Source organism: Nilaparvata lugens, chromosome 2 (assembly GCF_014356525.2).
Source record: "Nilaparvata lugens isolate BPH chromosome 2, ASM1435652v1, whole genome shotgun sequence".
Classification (NCBI taxonomy): Eukaryota; Metazoa; Arthropoda; class Insecta; order Hemiptera; family Delphacidae; genus Nilaparvata; species Nilaparvata lugens.
The window spans coordinates 95,750,861-95,773,504 of NC_052505.1; the positions used below are offsets into that span (position 1 = coordinate 95,750,861).

Consider the following 22,644-nt stretch of genomic DNA (forward strand, 5'->3'; position numbering starts at 1 on the left):
ATACTATAAACTATAATATTTAACAATCAACAAAAATTTTAATAGAATTGAAAAACAACTAAAATTTTGAATCCTTTCCAACTAAAGCTTGTTTAGAGACTGCGGAATGTAAATAGAAAATTTGTGCTTTGATACTATTCAGCTGTTAAATTATTCTAGGGTTCGATTTACATCTGCTCAAGTTATTACAATTTAGGCAGGCTCAATGTATGCTCAGTTTGTAAATAGAATAAGCTTAATTCAACTAAATTTATTTGATTAAAAATGAAATCGAAATCCAACATTCAATTTAATTAAATCTTTCAACCAGAGAAATGAGTTGTTTTGCTATCTTTTAGTTTGAGAGTGGCCGTATTAACTTAATAAAGTGAATTAAAATGTAAAAAATTAATATCTGCCGATGGACATGAATTAATCCCTGAACTGTCAATCATTCTCAATATGAAAACTCCTATTAAAGGAAATTTCTTCACGAATCTATTACTTGAGGAAAATTAATGAATTTAATTTGAAAGTTCAACATAATAATCAAGGGACACTGAATACTGTACAGTGTTAGTAAATTATAATTTAATGTACCGGTAATTATAGGAAAATAATTCAAATGACGATCCCCATTTTACTAGTATATTTTTTATGAGGGTGTACCGTATACCTTCAGGTTTAGTGTGTTGTATTTTTAAATTCTTATTCAGAAATTGCATTCACTATTGTAGAATGTAGAAGACCTTTCAATTTTTATTGCGGTTGTAGCTAACATAAATTCAAATTAGTTCCCGATATCGTTATCAAATTATCACCTAACATAAAATTAATTTGTAATTTGACACTTTGATTAACTGATTCTTGAAAGCCATTAAATAACATGCATGCTATGAGAAATATGCTACAAGTCAGATCGCTAAAAACTAGCTTTTCAGTCAGACCAGTTCTACATGAATATAAATTATATTTATAGCATAATTTCCTTTTATTATAATATTATACCTATTATTATTATTGACTATTCGCATTGAAAATAATAAGATATTGTAACTATTGATAGCATCTCCCATTTATAGGTTTTTCTTAGGAGTGCCTAATTTTTCAAAAAAGGCTGATTCTCACACATAAGCATCAGAGTCTGTGGAAATATAATTTCCATTAGTTGTAATTGGACCATTCCTAGTCAGCTCGACCGAGCCAATATGAATAGTCCCATTTGAACTCATTGGAATAATACTGAACTCACTTCACTGAACTCTCCACTGATCTGATATGTGAGAATCCGCCTTTATCGAGAAATTTAGCAACAATGTATTTCTATAAGCTATGTATTGTTTGTAGCTTTGTACTATTTATTGACAAACTGATAAACAAACTGGCAAACATAAGTTGACAAACTGAAAACTTCACCTACTGGAATCTTGAAGAATTTAATATAGATCTATAAGCAATCTCTATTTTATTTTTTGTAATTCTTGAGACCTGAATGGTAATCATATTTTTCATTTGATCCCTATTTTGTTTTAGTTTTTCCTATTAGAAAATCGTATTTGTTTTTCTCTCTCAAAATTAGTTATTACTCATTTGTTTTTTTTGCAGTGACATGAAATAGTTTTTTCTTGTCATCAACTTGATTATGTATTGTGTTACTTTTAGTATTTAGTTTGAATCTGACTTTTTTGCGACTGCCACCAGCGGTCAAAGACTTTTCTTTTGCTTGTGGTGACTGAAACAATTTTTAGTTTTTTAGTCTGGGCAGTTAATTTTATTTTATTTTCTTGTGATAAGTGTTTGATTTATTAACCTTTGATTCGTTGAATTTTCGCAATAAAAGAATTGAATTGAATAAGCATCCTTGGTAAATTAGGAATCTATATGCAAAATTTCAAGTTGATCATTCAGACGTGATGATGCGTCATTCGTGAATCTCTTATCTTGTATGTGTATTAGTCAATTCTTTCCGTTATTATACTAAAGATTACATGGAGAAATATAAAGGTGCGTACAGATATACGCGCCTCCAACCCGCACCGCGCACGCTCCGCCCTCGTTCCGCCATCGCTCCGCAATCGCTCCGCCCACGCTCCGCACTCGCACCGACCATGAACGTTACGGTAGATGTTAGCTCTTCTCGCGTTCCACTCTTGCTCCCCGGTCGATCATCAATCGATCTGCTCGAGTGACGTTCGATTGCGGAGCAGAGCGAAAGTCTGTACGCACTTTATATTATAATATAGAAGAATAACCAACTATCCTTATAGTTAATTAGTGATTTCTAGAATATTCCTGCTAATCCTTGCCAAACAAACGTTTTCTCCAAGTACTTAGATCCTGGTTGATTGTGAATCCATTTTATTCAGTGGAGGAATTCATTACCGCTGATCACAACACCCTAGTCAATTTAATATAATGTTATTTTTTGTCTATTAATACCCAAGTACAGGAGACCACAAAACTATCTTAACTAATTGTAAATTTGTTTCAACTGATCTGTTTTATTTATTATTGTCTATTGTATTTGATGTACCTGTGCAATTTATTTATTTATTTATTTATTTATTTATTTATTTATTATTTATTTATTTATTTATTTATTTATTTATTTATTTATTTATTTATTTATTTATTCACATTGTGTACAAATACTTAATATGAGGAAAGGCACAACAGGCTCATGCCCAAAACTGTCCCATTTCCAATTTATATTATACAATACTGTCCAAATCAAAATGTTGGTTATGTCACTTTCACTTTTCAAAATACAATTTACACTCTTCAATACTCAGATAAACGAGCAAATTTTGAATCAAATAGATACTAACTAGATACTATTAGAGTCTGAAATTAAAAAATCTAGAACAGTAACTTAATAATTATTTAAAAAGTCTAAATTTTGAATGAAACTAGAAATTTTAGAGCTAAAAACTACGCAATTTATTGTATGTTTCTTCAATGTGAATTGTGGCTTGGCTATATGTTCAACTGGCCCAATAAAAACTTGAAACTTGAATTCATTTAATAATTTTTCTTGGAGAATATTTTGTCGTTTGTGAAAAACACAATGAACGTGATATTATGCGTGTGGAATTGGACGTGTAATCTCTATTGTCTGTCTAAAATTATCTACTACAGTGAGACTCATTCTAAACTGTTAGCATACTATAAAATGACATCACTGCTTCACATTTAACAAAATCTCTCAGCATTCCTTATAAGTAACAATAATACTACCCATTAAATCAATGCTGACATTTAGAAAATGAAACAGTTGTAAAGCCGAACAATGACAGAGTTTAATGATTACTTAGTGATTCATTCAATTGAGGAAATGAACGCTCTCAGTTTTTCATTGATTATATATTAGTAGTGAGCATGTTTATCCATTTAGAGTAGACCGCTCTGCTTATCAACAAAGCAAACAATGTTTTTATTACATGCTTATCTGCTACTAAACATCGGTTGAAAAAGTTTACAGACAATGGTTATTAAAACTGCCGGACAAAGAAAGTGAGCATTGTTGCATAAAAGCCTGCTAAATGTTGATTTACTAATGTCCTTGGTAACTCGAAGAAAAACAAGAAAGTTGTTGGTGTTTTAGCTTGTGGATTACTATTTTTGACTTGAATTTCATCAAATTTGTCTTCATTTTGAATTTATTATTTTAAAAATGTAATGCATGAATGGTATTGATTAATTTTTGTAGATGTCATAATATTAAGTCAATATTGATTTACTTAGTATTGATAGAATTTCATGTGTATTCTCATTACTATTCTGTAAACAAATAGGTTCTACTCTTTGTTTCTAAAAGTTATACACTCATCTACATATTTATTTTCTGTTCTGAATATGTTAATTGTTCATCTGTTTCCATTATAATGTAGTGCTAGTATGAAATGGGTCTTGCAAGCAAGACCTGGCAATACATTGTCATTTGTGATGAAGAACCAATAAAGAATCAATCAATCAATCAATCAATCAATGTCAATTGCAAGAATATTGATAAAATATAACTTGAAATATTTTCAATAAATCACTTACATTTGTCGTGATATTTTATTGTGATTGAACTTTCTATCTTGAATTTTGAATCCTAGAATCTAGAATCTCAGTATTTGTTTAATTATTATAGATTGCATAAGAGTCTTGAAATTTGGATATCCATAATAATGCTTGTTCTCAGTCTAATATTTTAGTTAAAAGGCTAAGAAGTAATCTTCAATTTACGAATTTACTCTGAATAAAATGAGACTTGAAAAAATATCCGTTTTACAAAATTTCATTCTTTTGTCTGGATAAATTTGACAACACAGTAGGTGCAGAGTTTAATATTCAAATTTTTGTAATGTATGAATTTTTTGGTAAATAAATTTCAAATTTCAAATATGTTTCAGTCATCATGAGAATTGCATGAAAATATTATTTAGCATCCTAATGACCGCCTTTACAAGGGTGTGCCAAAAATGGTGTAACAGCCGAAAACCATAGATTTTACATGAAATTTGCAACAACAAATGTTCAGTAAAATTTTCTTACATTGAAAAGCGTCAATAACTGGAAAACTATCAGTCAAAAACTAATAATTCTAAGGATAAGGTTGGAAAAAGGAAAGACCGCTTCTCTGATTGGTTCTCGTGAAATTAATCCCGGTTAAATTCAACCAGCTGTTGTGCAACCGGGCCGAAGATGTCACCATTGGTGTTGAAACGTGGAAGACATTTCCAATAAGATTCATATAGCTTGTTCTTTTGTTTGACGTTTTTGAATTTTTTATGAGCGTTCAAAGTTGATAACGTACATTTGTTGAGTTCAAAGCCAAATTTCAAACAGTTTGAACGCTAATAATTAATATTAAACGAAAATCCAAATTAAATGTTGTAATTCACCCCGAAGACTTCTGCTACTGCAAATATTGACAACAGGATAACAGCTAGATTTAATTTGGATTTTCGTTTAATAATAATTATTAATTCATTAGCATTTGAATAATTGCAATATCTCAGTTATTTCCATCTGTAGTTTGAACGCTCATAAGAAGTTTAAAAACGTCAAACAAAGAAACAAATTATCTCATTGGAAATTTCTCCTCCTTTTTCCAACCATATCCTTAGAAATAGATTTACCTGTAGACTGATACTTTTCCAGTTATTGAAGTTTTTCAAAAATATTGAAATTCTATATAAGAAATAATGTCGAGATAAGAACTGGACAATTTTTGTTGAAAATTTCATGTAAATTCTTTGGTCTTCGGTTACACACCTTTCGTGAAACACTCTGTAGGCTATACTCGGATTCATCTCAAATCTCTGATTTCTCATATACCATAAAGCATTGCTCGATTATGTAGTGATTTTTTGACGAAATAAGACTGAAACTAATAGATTAAAAAAAATTACTTCCCAAGGACTCCAGTTATGGAGTATAAGACAAATCGGGTCAATAATTTTTAAGTAAAGCAAACCTAGTCTTGGTTTGAAAGGAACTCTTGTACACTAATACTCTCTCAATTAAAGAACTTAATCTAAAAAATACTATAAAATACTCTTACTTACTATAAAATACGCTATCAGATTTTTGAAGATCTTCAAATCATCATTACTTTTAAGGAGTTGCGGTAACCTGTTATGAAATTTCCTTCCAATATAATCTGGTTTTTGTTCAAATAATCTACTATTGTGAGTCATTAATGATAATCAACTCAATCAATCAATCAAACTCTTTTATTCAATACATAGCCTATATTGGTTATGTAAATGAATGCGTCATTGAAAATAGAATATATAATATACTAGTAGTTCTGTGAACAGAAGACCTCACGCAGTATTCTCATCCACAAGTACCTGATTGAAACTATAGACCTCATGGAAATACAGCAATAGACTGGCTTCTCCACACATCTGTATAATCACTTGTCAGCTGATTTATGATGAATTATTCTTTAGTCTGATTTTTATTCTGAAATTGGCGTATGAAGGAGGCTTTTTTCCTTTTATATTATCCTTGAAATGCAAAATTTCCAAAAACCTTATATATACGTCGACGCGCAATTAAAAAAGGAACATACCTGTCAAAATTTCATAAAAATCTATTAGACTACGCGTTTCGCCGTAAATGCGCAACATATAAACATTTAAACATTAAGAGAAATGCCAAACCGTCGACTTGAATCTTAGACCTCACTTCGCTCGGTCAATTATAACAAACTAATTCTATCAGGTACTTCTTAAGTTTATTTTTAAATATGTCACTATCCCTTTCATCCCTATTACCACTTGGTAGATAATCCATAAATTTTATTCCTATATAAGGCGGACTTTGTTTATCTATATTTAAAAAAGCGAAATGGCACTGACTGACTGACTGACTCACTCACTCACTCACTCACTCATTCGCAGAACTAAAAATGTAGCGGACCAAAGACGTTCAAATTTGGTAGGTATATGTTCAGTTGGCCCTTTAGTGGCGCACTAAGAAATCTTTTTGGCAATATTTTAACTCCAAGGGTGGTTTTTAAGGGTTTAAAGTTCGTCTTTTAGCATGTATATTCTTCTTATTCTCTTAATTATAATTGAAAAATGTCCATACCATATGTTAATATAGAATAAAAACACATAGATGTTGTCAGTTTTCTACACTTTAATTTGGTACACGACCATGGTTTCGTGACCACACAGGTCACATTTTCAAGCTGACTAAAACTAAAACGGACATATTGGGCTGTTCAAAATAATACATGGTAGCCAACTTAACCTAAAGAAATAAAATAGCCTACTAAATAATTTGATGCATTGAGACAATAATAAATGGTGAGTTTCATAATCTAATAATGTTTAAAAATTCCAAAATATATTTTAGTAGAATTGAATAAATATATTAATCTATGAAACTAATCAGAAAGAAAGAATAATCATGTAGCCTAAGTAAGTTTGAAAGTTGGGAAACAGCTGAGAGGAGTGAATGTAGTCTGTTTACCATTCCAATCAAAATTGTAAATATAACCTATTTCTATGAATTTAGGATCGAAGTTAAAGAATTCTCACAGTTAGATTAATGGAAAACACAAAGAACTTGAAAATTAAAAGAACTAACCCTATAAATAATTAAGTAGAATTGAATAAATATATTAATCTATGAAACTAATCAGAAAGAATAATCATGTAGCCTAAGTAAGTTGGAAGTTAGGGAACAGCTGAGAGGGGTGAATGTAGTCTGTTTACCATTCCAATTAAAATTGTAAATATAACCTATTTCAATGAATGTGAGATTGAAATGAAAGAATCCTTATAGTTAAAGTAATTAAAAACATAAAGAACTTGAAAATTAAAAGAACTAATCCTATAAATAATTTTAATCTCAAGATAAGTCAAAAAGATAAGTCATATTAAAAACTGTGAAGCTGATATTTTAGGAAATGTGGTTTGATGGTCTAATTGAATAAATTGAATGGATGGCAAATGAATGAATGATTATGCTAGCTCTAATCACACTATAACCTGAATGACTAAGAAGTACATAAATTTTCCAACTACAAGTACAATATTTATTCTACAGCAGATCTTAAATTATCAGAAAAAATCTAATCCTACTATTGTGTGTTGTACAGTTATTGTTGTGAGGTGACTATTGTGTTTGCTTAGTTACTTCTTAAAACCATTTTACTAATGTAGCAGTTAACAAATTCCAACTGTTCGTTAAGGTTGTCACTGTTTGGACATCCAATGATTTTTTGGATTTCCATTGCTTCTAAAATATTCAAAAGCCTTCCTTTTTCGCATACATGTAGAATGTTCACATCTTTGGTGTGATCAAAGCTGTGTCCTGTCGTGATTAAGTGCTCTGCAAATTTGGATGTGTCCTTCTTGTGCTCCCATGCTGTTTTGTGCTCTAAGATCCTGATTCTGAATTTTCTTCCTGTCTGACCTACATATTGGGCATTGCACTCCCCACACTTCAACAGATACACTCCACTTTTATCCCATTTTTCAATTTTGTCTTTTGACATGTTCAACAGTTTGTGTAGAGTTGGAATGGTTTTGAAGGCCACTCTAAAACCATTCCTTCTAAGTAGCCTTCCTATCTTCTCTGAAACTAATCCTAAATATGGTATTGTGATCCATTTTACTTCATCCTGTGGGTTTGAACTTGTGTATATTTCTTTCAGTATCTTCTGGTTTTTCTTCTTTTGGAGTAATCTAATTATGAACCTATTGTTGTATCCATTGTTCTCTGCAATTTTTAGGATGGTGTCCAGTTCTGTTTTGAAATCTGTGTGATCTAATGGGATGTGTATTAGTCTGTCTAGCATTGAATGGAATGCTGCTGATTATGTGATTGTGGATGGCAAGATGAGTTTGGTATAACTGTGTCCGTGCTCATAGGTTTTCTGAATATTGCAAATTTGTGTTTTCCTTCTTGTTCACTAATAGTTAAGTCCAGGTAGTTGATGGAGTTGTTGACACCCACTTCTTTTGTAAACTTGATGTTTTGGTGGATGTTGTTGATAAAGTTGTGGAATAGATCTAGTTGTCTATTTGATCCATTCCATAAGCAAAGAACATCATCTACATACCGAAACCAGTACCCTATGTAGTTTCTGAAACGTGGAGCATTGAGGATTTCTTTTTCAAATTTGTCCATGAATATTTCAGCTAGTAGTGGTGAAAGAGGTGAGCCCATAGCTAGTCCATGTTTTTGTTGATAAATATGGCCATTGAACTTGAAAAAATTTTGGTTGGTGCAAACTTCCATGAGTGTCACTAATTCGTGGATCTGATCTGGGTTGATAGGTGAGTTTTCTAGGATAGTCTTGGCCTGTTCAATGCTTTCCTGTACAGGGACACTAGTAAATAAATTCTTTACATCAAATGAGACTATGGTGGAATTCGGTGGGAAATTCAACTTGGATAGTTTTTCTGTAAGTTCAACTGAGTTTTTAACACTATATTGTGGTTTGAATGCTGTGTAGTTTCGGAACAGACTGTTTATCTTGAATGAGAGTTTGTGGGTAGGTGAACCTATGAAGGAAACCACAGGTCTTATAGGAGCTCCTGCCTTGTGTAACTTGGGAAGACCAAATAGTCGAGGTGTCAGGGGGTTCATGTTGATTAGTTTTCTTCTGTCCCATGTATTGCCTAAAATTCTGCTTCCATTCACTTGGATCTTACTGTTGTGTTGTATTTTTCAGTTGGGTCTCTGTCTAGATTCTCAAAGTTGTTTTCTGATATAAAGTTTTCAACTTTCTCCACATAGTCCTCTTTTTTCAAAATGACAGTTGTGTTTCCTTTGTCTGATTTTGTAAGAACTAGGTTAGACTCTTTCACTTTATCTTCAATTTTCTTGATGATGACACTACAATTATTGTTCTTTTTGTGTGGTGTGTTGGTTTTGGTTTTACTGAGAATTTCGATGCACTGGTTACTCAAAAGTTTGTTGTGGTTGACTTCTTCACTTTTGTCCAGGTGAGCAGCAAGTATCTGTAGGTTGTCCCTGTTAGTTTTTTCCACACAAAACTTTTTGCCTTTGCCTAACAGTTCTATTTCATTTTTGTGGAATTTTGTGTTGGACTAATTGACTACTGATAAATTCCACAAAAATGAAATAGAACTGTTAGGCAAAGGCAAAAAGTTTTGTGTGGAAAAAACTAACAGGGACAACCTACAGATACTTGCTGCTCACCTGGACAAAAGTGAAGAAGTCAACCACAACAAACTTTTGAGTAACCAGTGCATCGAAATTCTCAGTAAAACCAAAACCAACACACCACACAAAAAGAACAATAATTGTAGTGTCATCATCAAGAAAATTGAAGATAAAGTGAAAGAGTCTAACCTAGTTCTTACAAAATCAGACAAAGGAAACACAACTGTCATTTTGAAAAAAGAGGACTATGTGGAGAAAGTTGAAAACTTTATATCAGAAAACAACTTGAGAATCTAGACAGAGACCCAACTGAAAAATACAACACAACAGTAAGATCCAAAGTGAATGGAAGCAGAATTTTAGGCAATACATGGGACAGAAGAAAACTAATCAACATGAACCCCCTGACACCTCGACTATTTGGTCTTCCCAAGTTACACAAGGCAGGAGCTCCTATAAGACCTGTGGTTTCCTTCATAGGTTCACCTACCCACAAACTCTCATTCAAGATAAACAGTCTGTTCCGAAACTACACAGCATTCAAACCACAATATAGTGTTAAAAACTCAGTTGAACTTACAGAAAAACTATCCAAGTTGAATTTCCCACCGAATTCCACCATAGTCTCATTTGATGTAAAGAATTTATTTACTAGTGTCCCTGTACAGGAAAGCATTGAACAGGCCAAGACTATCCTAGAAAACTCACCTATCAACCCAGATCAGATCCACGAATTAGTGACACTCATGGAAGTTTGCACCAACCAAAATTTTTTCAAGTTCAATGGCCATATTTATCAACAAAAACATGGACTAGCTATGGGCTCACCTCTTTCACCACTACTAGCTGAAATATTCATGGACAAATTTGAAAAAGAAATCCTCAATGCTCCACGTTTCAGAAACTACATAGGGTACTGGTTTCGGTATGTAGATGATGTTCTTTGCTTATGGAATGGATCAAATAGACAACTAGATCTATTCCACAACTTTATCAACAACATCCACCAAAACATCAAGTTTACAAAAGAAGTGGGTGTCAACAACTCCATCAACTACCTGGACTTAACTATTAGTGAACAAGAAGGAAAACACAAATTTGCAATATTCAGAAAACCTATGAGCACGGACACAGTTATACCAAACTCATCTTGCCATCCACAATCACATAAATCAGCAGCATTCCATTCAATGCTAGACAGACTAATACACATCCCATTAGATCACACAGATTTCAAAACAGAACTGGACACCATCCTAAAAATTGCAGAGAACAATGGATACAACAATAGGTTCATAATTAGATTACTCCAAAAGAAGAAAAACCAGAAGATACTGAAAGAAATATACACAAGTTCAAACCCACAGGATGAAGTAAAATGGATCACAATACCATATTTAGGATTAGTTTCAGAGAAGATAGGAAGACTACTTAGAAGGAATGGTTTTAGAGTGGCCTTCAAAACCATTCCAACTCTACACAAACTGTTGAACATGTCAAAAGACAAAATTGAAAAATGGGATAAAAGTGGAGTGTATCTGTTGAAGTGTGGGGAGTGCAATGCCCAATATGTAGGTCAGACAGGAAGAAAATTCAGAATCAGGATCTTAGAGCACAAAACAGCATGGGAGCACAAGAAGGACACATCCAAATTTGCAGAGCACTTAATCACGACAGGACACAGCTTTGATCACACCAAAGATGTGAACATTCTACATGTATGCGAAAAAGGAAGGCTTTTGAATATTTTAGAAGCAATGGAAATCCAAAAAATCATTGGATGTCCAAACAGTGACAACCTTAACGAACAGTTGGAATTTGTTAACTGCTACATTAGTAAAATGGTTTTAAGAAGTAACTAAGCAAACACAATAGTCACCTCACAACAATAACTGTACAACACACAATAGTAGGATTAGATTTTTTCTGATAATTTAAGATCTGCTGTAGAATAAATATTGTACTTGTAGTTGGAAAATTTATGTACTTCTTAGTCATTCAGGTTATAGTGTGATTAGAGCTAGCATAATCATTCATTCATTTGCCATCCATTCAATTTATTCAATTAGACCATCAAACCACATTTCCTAAAATATCAGCTTCACAGTTTTTAATATGACTTATCTTTTTGACTTATCTTGAGATTAAAATTATTTATAGGATTAGTTCTTTTAATTTTCAAGTTCTTTATGTTTTTAATTACTTTAACTATAAGGATTCTTTCATTTCAATCTCACATTCATTGAAATAGGTTATATTTACAATTTTAATTGGAATGGTAAACAGACTACATTCACCCCTCTCAGCTGTTCCCTAACTTCCAACTTACTTAGGCTACATGATTATTCTTTCTGATTAGTTTCATAGATTAATATATTTATTCAATTCTACTAAAATATATTTTGGAATTTTTAAACATTATTAGATTATGAAACTCACCATTTATTATTGTCTCAATGCATCAAATTATTTAGTAGGCTATTTTATTTCTTTAGGTTAAGTTGGCTACCATGTATTATTTTGAACAGCCCAATATGTCCGTTTTAGTTTTAGTCAGCTTGAAAATGTGACCTGTGTGGTCACGAAACCATGGTCGTGTACCAAATTAAAGTGTAGAAAACTGACAACATCTATGTGTTTTTATTTCATCATGGAACGTTTCTACAACATCGACCACAACTCAGTTGAAGTTAATATAGAACTATAATCTAGAGAGAGTACCTCTTCGAAACAGTTGTTAACTGGTTACTAAATTAATAATTTTGTCAGGTTGGCATTAAGTTGAGTTGACCTTGTTAGGTTGGCACCAAGTTGAAGATTGAAATGCATTCATCGCGGAAAAATTGATTGGGCACTGCTACTTCAATCAGAGCTATTCCTGGGAATATTATATTACTAGCCGTCAGGCTCGCTTCGCTCGCCATATCCGTTTAGCCAGACGTTTAGTCTGGACCCCCGACTGGATCGTCCTACAAATGAAAAATGCAGGCGAGCGAAGCGAGCCTGCTGATCTCATTCTTGGACGATCCAGTCGGGGGTCCAGGGGGCGGAGCTCCTAGGCTAGACGGATATATGGCGAGCGAAGCGAGCTTGACGGCTAGTATGATTATATGAGGTATTCGATGAACTGAGATTTTGACGAACTGAAACCCTGGCAATAATTTCAGGCGGCAGCGATGACGGAGCCAGTTGCGCCGTGATGCTGGAAATACTGCGCGTGATGTCGCAGCGTGACGCCGCACTGCCTCACAACGTGGTGCTGCTGTTCAACGGTGCCGAGGAGAACTTGTTGCAGGCGTCGCACGGCTTCATCACGCAGCACCGCTGGGCGAGCGAAGTGCGCGCCTTCGTCAACCTGGAGTCGTGTGGTGCGGGCGGAAGGGAGATACTATTCCAGGCCGGGCCTGAGCATCCGTGGCTCATGCAGGTCAGTAAAACAAACTTCACAAATTCATATAGTCCAGGCAATGAATGCTCAAAAAATGGTAAAGAGGGAAAAGTTGGGAAGACAATTTTTGACCTCGCAGTTCTGTTTAGGGTAGTAAGGAGGTAAACATATCGAAAGTCCCCACCCCTACCCCCTGGGCTAAGGGGGGTGGTTTAAAGGTACCATTTTTTGGTTTCTCGCATAAAACACAAAACCTATATATCCTAAGGACTTGACTTAGGAGACTTTAGAAGACTGAAAATGAAAAATTGAAAACTGAAGTTTGTAATATGCAAGAGTATTCTCGTAGAGAGAATTTGGTCGTAACAGGGATCACCGAGACGCCTAATGAGTCTGTCTTCCAGATTTTCAATAGCATTTCTTCGGTAATCAATAGTGATATAACGGCCCAAAGCCTGAGTACTGCACATAGACTGCCGTCGAGAGTCAAGGGCAGTATTAGGCCTATTGTGTTTCGTTTTCTGCGTCGACAAGACAAGGAAGCTTGGCATTCCAGTTTCAGATCATCTGCTATTAAAGATAATAGAGGCCCGGGAATATCATCGAAATGCATTTCGCAGGCTCTTCCTGAGAGCAGGGTGCTCGCTTTCCAACATCATTCGCCATCGGTCATGCAACTTTTCCGAGAAGTTAAAAAATGCGCAATGGAAAAGAAATATGATTTTGTATGGATTCGGGACAGCAACGTTCTAGTGAAAAAGGATGAAGCGAGCAAGAGTGTGGTGGTGATAAAAAATGAAAGCGATATTTCAAAGCTGTAAGGTAATCATAAATCACTGGTAACTCAACCTTTTATTTCTATAAGTTTGTAATGGATATTTGTGATTTACTTGATGACTTAGAAAATATGAATAGTAATGAATCAATTAATCTATGTGATTTGAACGAAGTGAAAGTTTTTTTTGCAATGATTCGAATTTAAAACTTTTTCATTTAAATATTAGGAGTATAAGGAAAAATTTTGATGAATTGTGTATTTTGTTGTCTGGTCTTGATGTCGCGTTTGATATTATAGTATTAACTGAGTCTTGGCTCACACACGATATAACTGGATTTGATATCTCTGGCTATAACAAAATCATAAAGCCAACAAAATTTAATAAATGTGATGGCATTGTAGTATACATAAAGAATGAACTTAATTATAATATTTTGGAAGTAGATATAGATTATGCCAATGTTTTGAATTTCAAATTAGTGTATGATGAATTGGAGTTTTATTGCACAGCTTTATATAGGTCACCAGAAACTGATGTAGCGTGTTTTGTGGATGCTCTAGAGATATTTCTGAATGAGACAGCACATTTCGAAAATAGGTTAATTGTTGGTGACTCTAATATTGATATTCTTGATAAAAATTTGTCTCTTGTGGGTAATAGATTTTTGGATAATCTTCTTGAATATGGCTTTATAAATTATCTCTATGACAGTACTAGATGTACTGTTTCAAGTGAATCGATCAGATCTTTTTGAAAAGTAAGCATTGTCTATTCAAATCAGCTATATATAATTGTGCAATCACAGATCACAATGTAGTGATGTGTTGTGTAGAACGTAAGAGCCGGTTGTCATATAGCAGAGATGTTGAATCTGATTCCCAGGATGTTCAGGCTTTATTATTTAATGAAGATGTTTTTCAATCAAAAATTAAAACAGAAACATGTTCTTCAGGAGAACGATCCCAGACTAGCTTTCTCTTTGTTTTATGATAGACTTCGTTCATTATTTGACCCTGCAAAAACTGTTAGGAGAAGGATTAGTAATAATACAAAGAAAATCAAACCTTGGGTGACTGATGGTATTCTTTGATGTATGAGGCGAAGAGACAAAATGTCTCTTAAGGTTCGTAAACAACCATTTAATGTACAGCTGATGGATTGTTTTAAATCATATAATCGAACACTGAAGTCGGCATTGCGAACTCTAAAGGAACAGTATTTCAAGAATAAATTAGTTGAATGTGGAAATAATCTAAGGGCTGTATGGAAGGTTGTGAATGAAGCAACAGATACCCCTTGTAAAACTAATTGTTCTATTAAAGAGTTGGTTACCAAGGATAATCGCATTTTGAGATCTTATCAAGTAAATGAAATAGCAGAGGAGCTTAATGAACATTTTGTGAGTGTTGGTAGAAGAATTTCTGAAAAAATTACTAAGGTAAAGGACAAGATTTTTAGGGAAAAAACTAATAGATTGTTTTGTAATTCGTTTTTCTTTTTTCCTGTCATAGCAGAGGAAATTGATATGTGTATTAAAAACTTGAAGAAAGGGGTAGCACCAGGATTTGATGGAATTTTTTCTAAATGTCTGAGTTCAAATTCTCGCATAATTTCAGTTCCTCTGGCTCATGTAATAAATTTATGCTTTTTGAATGGTGTTTTCCCCGACGAGTTGAAAAAGGCCACTGTTATTCCTTTGCATAAGAATGGTAACAAAAGTGATCCAGGGAACTATCGCCCAATTTCTCTGCTTTCATGTTTGTCAAAGGTGATTGAGAAATGTGTTAAGACTCGTTTGGTCGAATTCTTGGAAAAATATGAAATTTTATCTAATTGCCAATTTGGTTTTCGTAAGGGTGTAAGTACTTCTGATGCTGTATATAATGTTACTAAGAGAATTATTGAAACACTGGACAGGGAAGAAAAATGTATAGCTGTGTTTTTAGATCTCCAGAAGGCTTTTGATACAGTGGACCACAATATTTTATTTAGAAAGTTAGAAGGTATTGGAATTAGAGGTGTTGCTTTGGGTTTCTTCAAAAGCTATCTCAGTTGTAGATCACAGGTGGTTGGTGTTAATGGTATAATGAGCTCAGAATTAGAAATTACGATGGGTGTGCCACAGGGAACTGTTCTGGGTCCAATATTATTTTTGATTTACATTAATGACTTACTCAAGATAGAGCTTGAGAGCTGTTCTTTGTTTTCTTTTGCTGATGACACTGTTGCTATTTTCTGTGCATCAAAATGGGAAGATGTTTTTTGTAGAGCTAATGAGGGTTTGAAAGTTATAAAAAACTGGTTAGATTTCAACTTAGTTAGTTTAAATATAGCAAAAACTACTGCAGTGTCATTTTGTTTGACCTCAGCAGGTCAGCCAGATAACCAGGGGAGTTTGGCTTTTCATGAACTGGATGCGATGATAATAGTTGTCTATGTCCTATAATAATATTTAAGAACAGCACCAAATACTTGGGAATAATCATTGATAAGCATTTGAAATGGAGAGACCATATTTCATATTTATGTTCTAGGTTGAGGAAGACGCTGTATAAGTTTGTTCAACTGAGAAATATTTTTACAGTTGAGCAAATTAAAATGGTTTTCTTTGCGCTTGTGCAGTCAGTTGTGCGATATGGTATAATTGGCTGGGGTGGTTGTGGTGTTACCGTTCTTAAGCCTCTTATAGTATTGTATAAGAAAATTATTAAAATATGCTTGAAAAAACCGGTTAGATATCCAACAAATTTGCTCTATAAGAATTTAATGTTCTCAGTATTGAGCACTTGTATGATCTTGACCTAGCTAGTTTTGTCTATTCGTGGCCCATAGATTCCCTATAGCCCCTCATGGCGGCTATGTTACTCGTAGACAATCTGAGAGATTTTTGCTAGAACCACCTTGTAGAACAGCGGCTGCCAGTGCTCATGCAGCGTATTATGGTCCTAGACTTTTAAACCGTCTGTTGCTTGAAGTTTCTGGAGCATCCCAATGTATACCAATTTGTTATTATTCTTTCACTTTCAAAACTTTTAGACAGTATCTACGACACTACTTATTAGGGAGACAAAATGAAGACTAATTTTGATTTATTTCTCAAATCTGTTTGTAAATCTCAATTCTATTCTTAGAATACATATCTTACTTAGTATAATAGAGCAGAAGAGAATTTGTTGTTTTATTTTTAAATATTGGTGATCTTTATCTTTGATGTAGAACATATAGTTGAATCTCAATTAGGCCTATACTGATTACAAGAGCAACATTTGTATGAAAATAGCATAAGAGAATGGAATTTTCTTTTTTTCTTGATATTGTAATGTAAAATTATAAAATCTAATTATGTTATTAATATTACGATGTATATTAGTATCTTATGCTATCCAACATTCTAGAGATACACCATCCCTCATCACAAGCTTTGCTCAAAGAGGGATGCAACAATATTATTTAGAATATGATATTTTATGTAAATATTCATTATTTTGTAAAGAATTTGTATTTTATGTTTGTAAGTATGAATTGTATATTAATTTTTTGTTGACATTAATAAATTGAATTGAATTGACTGTCATATAACAAATTAAAGCTTACATAATTTCTTACAATATTCATTTCACAACTTTTTTTTATATCTCCTCTAGTTTTCGAGATATCCGCTCTTGAAGGTGAGACATTTTTGAAAAAACACGTTTGCCACCAATGTTTTTATATTTTTGCTCTTATAACTTTTTGAAAATCAACAATGAAAACTTCACCCCCTACATTGAAGCTCCTGTAACAATGAAAGGAAAACTTTGAATAGTGAAGTAATGCATCATTTCAAAGAGAGATCAATGCTCTACAAACCTACTATAAGCATAAGTTTTTATGATGCATTGTTGTAGAGTTATAAGCCCTGAAAGAGCAAAACATTGGATGAAAACCTGTCATTTTAACAATTATACACCTTCAAGAAAAAATATCTTGGGAACTGTTGGGAATATCACAAAATTCCACTGAACAAAAGTGTTGAGGTCCACGTTATAATGGCAGTGTTTGATTAGCAATGGTGATGCTATCCTTGTCTATCATTCAACAATGCGGATAGCGCTATCTCTTTCTCGCTTTGCTCTGTTGCCAAATCGTCTTTCAACAATGTAGAATTGATAATTAACAAAATATTTAATCTTAATTATGAAAATTCATTGTGAAATTATTGAAAAACTAGCCGTCAGGCTCGCTTCGCTCGCCATATCCGTCTAGCCAGGGGGCTCCGCCCCCTGGCTCCCCGACTGGATCGTCCAAAAATGAGGTCAGCAGGCTCGCTTCGCTCGCCTGCGTTTTTCATTTGAGCATGCTTTATTCCATCAGAAAGTCAAAGTACTGAGAAAACGCAGAAAAGCTGAGAAAAACGCTGATTTTGGGCGTATCTTTGATGAAATATTAAAGTCACCCCATCGCTAATTTTGGTACTAAATTTGAACATTTTCTGTTCATTTTTTCTCGATAAATCTGAGAAAAAGCATAAAAACGCTGGTAAAACGCTAATTTTGTGCGTATCTTTGACGTAATTGCAAATTTCTTTCTAACACAACATTATTACACCCTAGCTGAGCTTCTGTACTAAATTTGAACATTTTCTGTTCATTTGTTCTCGATAAAGCTGAGAAAACGCTGGAAAAACGAAGATTTTGGGCGTATCTTTGGAAATTTTTTCAAATCCGTTCTTAGTGCGCCTCTAAAGGGCCAACTGAACATACCTACCAAATTTGAACGTTTTTGGTCTAGTAGATTTTTAGTTCTGCGAGTGAGTGAGTGAGTGAGTGTCATTTCGCTTTTATTTATATATAGATATAATTTCTTGCTTAATAAAATATAATTGATTATTTTAAATGAAAATGAACCGTTAATATTACATCAATAAACCTGTATCAACTACCGTCTATAGAAGGCATTGACAAGACAGAGGATCGGCAACGGTTTTCTCCTAATCTTTCTCTACTACCATTATAACGTGGGCCTCACTAAAGCGTTGAAACACTAATGCTTCCCAATTTTGTTGCAAATATTTTCTGACAATATTGTTATGTTACAGGCTTATGCAGAAACAGTGCCTTATCCTCTTGCCTCATCCTTGGCGCAAGAAGTATTCGAGAGTGGAATTATTCCCGGAGACACTGACTTCAGGATATTCCGCGACTTTGGCCATATATCTGGTGAATATTTTCTTTAGAGTTAAGAACTCATCTGTTTTAAGAAATTAATTCTGAAATTCACGATAAAAATAGGGTCCCTGGAAAGGGTAACAGTATATCAACACAGTATTGAGGAAGCTGAAACAAATAAAATTTAATTTTTCTAAATTCTAAAGGTGCGTACAGATATACGCGCCTCGAACACGCTCCGATCACGAACGTTACGCGAGATATTACGCAAGGGTTCGCTAGAGGTTCGAAATATTTCCGAAGGATGATCGCGCGCTTGTAGTATCGTTGACTTCGCTACAACCTAACCTGACAAATGTGAAACGTTCAATCCAGCTGATCGGGTGACAAAACTAGATAAAATATTCTGACCTGGGGCCTGTTTCATAAAAGTTACAAGTCCTGTAATGCAAGAAAAGTTCCTGTATTACAGGTAAAATTTAGAAGTTTGTGTTTCATAAACAATTTTCCCTGTAAAACAATTTACAAGACATTTGCCTGTATTACAAGTAAATAATACAGGACTTTTGCATAGTTGTGTTTCATAAAAAGAAACGTCCTGTATTACTGGGCCTGTAAGATGTTGAATATTTTATCATAGTTTAGACCATCCTAAAACTTTTACAAGTGTAGGTAGAATCTTGAAAAGCGACATTTTGTTGGAAAGGCAACGTGTTAAAATGGATGGAGGTAGTAGTTCTAGTTCTGGTAAAGATGACTATGTTATTATTCGTAGGCCAAGAATTTTCCAGGACAGAATTTCTTACAATATGATGCAGGAAACATATCAATATTATGAACGGTTTAGATTAAGCTTTCCTCAATAAAGCGTTATTGAAAATATTCAGAAAAAGTACGTCCATAATGTTTTATGTTTTTATTAAACAAATGCAATCTGTCCATCGTCAGAAATTTGATAATGTGGATTTTCCACCAAAACATTTTAAGTAAGTAGCACTTTGTTCAAATATTATATTAGGCTCGCTGGCCAATGAAAACATTAATTCAAAATAAAGGAACTGTAATACAGGCGAATATTACAGGTGATTTTACAAGTGTAGAATTATTTTTATGAAACATAATTTTACAGGATTGTAAATTTTAATTGATAAGTCCTGTAATACAGGCCCTGTATTACAAGGGTTTTATGAAACAGGCCCCAGGGGATTACTAGGTAGCCTAATAATACATTATGTTTAAATAATAAATTGACGATAAATATTATGTTTATTGCCATTTATGTTAAAGTTTTATTACAAAAAAGGTTATGTCTGTCAATGTTTTGAAAGGTGAAAGGCTTGGTTGGGAGTTCGGCTTCTTTCTTCTAAATTCTTATATGCTGGTACCTATTATTGAAAATATTTTCATAATTTTATATCATTTAATTTTGTTGATTTAATAATTAATTTTGATAATTTTATATGCTAACACAGAGATCGTAACTATTAACAAACGTTACAAACTAAAACGTTAACCGCGCATGCGCAACTATTTGGTTAGTTCGCCCTAGGAACTTGCCAAGCTCGAGCTCTGTTACACGCTCTTCTCGCGTTCCACTCTCGCTCCACCTGCGATCATCAATCGATCTGCTCGAGTGACGTTCGATTGCGGAGCAGAGCGAAAGTCTGTACGCGCATTTACACTCTCACCAAACTGTAATAATACGACAGTAATCGACTTGAGTTAGCAAAAAATTGGCATAAAATTCAGAACATGAACGACCTATACCATGGGATATCATCTTATGCTATCTTTTCTCTATGGTAGGCTCTATTAGTTTTCTAGATGATCTATAATGTACTCTCTTTTGCAGGCCTGGACTTTGCATGGGTCACCAATGGCTACGTGTACCATACCCGACTGGACAACGCAGCCCAGATCCCTCTTGGCACTCTGCAGCGAACGGGTGATAACATCCTGTCGTTGACCTTGAAGCTGGCCTCAGCTGATCAGCTGGTGCCCTCCAGCAGCCAATCAGCTGCAGCTGGCAAGATCATCTTCTTCGACGTGATTGGCGCCTTCATCGTCTACTGGTCTGAACTGGTCGGCAATCTGCTCAACATTGCTGTACTAGCATTCAGCATCTACACCCTCAACTTCAACATTAACAAGTCTGTCTCAGAAGGTAATTTTTCAATTTATTGGTGTAGCTTAAAAGGATAACCGTCCACTGGAACCGTATTCAACCGATCCGTTCGGGCGTTGGATCGGACGAATCTGCCGGCCGTCAAATCAGCCGAATACGGTCGTCCATTGGAACCGTTTTCGTCAGTCCAGTTCAGTTGTCAGAAACAAAATAGATTAATTCATAATTTCCCTAACACATCAATATACTAGTAGTTCTGTGAACAGTAGTCCTCACGCAGTATTCTCATCCACAAGTACCTGATTGAAACTATAGACCTCATGGAAATACAGCAATAGACTGGCTTTTCCACACATCTGTGTAATCACTTGTCAGCTGATTTAGGATGATTAATTCTATAGTCTGATTTTTACTCCAATATTGGCGTATGAAGGAGGCTCCTTTTTCCTTTTATATTATCCTTGAAATGCAAAATTTTCAAAAACCTTGTATATATGTCGACGCGTCTATCTACCGCGTAAATCTATTACCACGTTTCGCCGTAAATGCGCAACATAAAAACATATAGGGCCGGTTTCCGAGCACGGGATTTAGCTAAGTCCTAGACTTTAAACAGCTGGAGTCAGAAAATTGGTTTTCCAAGACGGGGCGTAGTCGCAGTGATTGTCATAGTCACGTTTGAATTAAATTTCGAAAAACTATAAAATTGAACAAAAATAAAATAAAAAGAGAATAGTGTTAAGTTTCAGCTTTTTTGAATTATTTAGGAATGTCTAATTTCGTAAAGGAAAAACATTTCCAATTATAGAAATGAGAAAATAAAAACTACGACTACTGTTATAAATGCTGCGACTACGCCCCGTTTTGGAAAGCCAATTTTCTGACTCCAGCTGTTTAAAGTTTAGGACTTAGCTAAATCCCGAGCTCGGAAACCGGCCCATAAACATTTAAACATTAAGAGAAATGCCAAACTGTCGACTTGAATCTTAGACCTCACTTCGCTCGGTCAATAACTGTTTAAATTCACAGATATTTATTTATTTATTCATATCATCATACACAAATCAAACTAAATATCAACAAAAGTAGAAGTATTTCCAGTCCACTGGAACCGTATTCAACCGATAAGTTCGGCCGTTGGATCGGACGTATCTGCCGGCCGTCAACTCAGCCGAATAAGGTCGTCCATTGGAACCGTTTACGTCAGTCTAGTTCAGAAGTTGGCTGGTTGCCAATTATTGAATTAACTATAATAATAATAATAATAATAATAAATTTATTAGCCAAAAAACAGGATGTCACAATTTGACATATAGGCCAGTCAATATAACAGTAAAACACTCAGTCAATACAAATACTGTCAATAAAAAACAATACAAAGTCACATTTACAATAAAAACATGTATGGTATATTAATCCTATTCATATAACAGTAATATTAATAAATTCTAAATATTGAAATCTTCTACATTCATTTTCATGTCGATAAACTCTTCAACTGAGTAAAAGGGGTTTTTCAAGAGAAATATTTCTAAAATCTTTTTGAACCTCCTGTGATTAAGTTGCCTCACCTCAATAGGA

General features: G+C 34.0%; 1 protein-coding gene across 1 annotated transcript in view; it reads left to right on the forward strand.

Annotated features, from left to right (window-relative positions):
• Positions 1 to 22,644, forward strand: part of LOC111060553 (endoplasmic reticulum metallopeptidase 1) — an 84,191-nt gene that overhangs the window by 17,606 nt on the left and 43,941 nt on the right. The window contains exons 4-6 of the mRNA XM_039422166.1: positions 12,792 to 13,051; positions 18,869 to 18,989; positions 20,791 to 21,102. Of these exons, the coding sequence (XP_039278100.1) occupies positions 12,792 to 13,051; positions 18,869 to 18,989; positions 20,791 to 21,102 (693 nt within the window). The remainder of the gene's footprint in view (positions 1 to 12,791; positions 13,052 to 18,868; positions 18,990 to 20,790; positions 21,103 to 22,644) is intronic.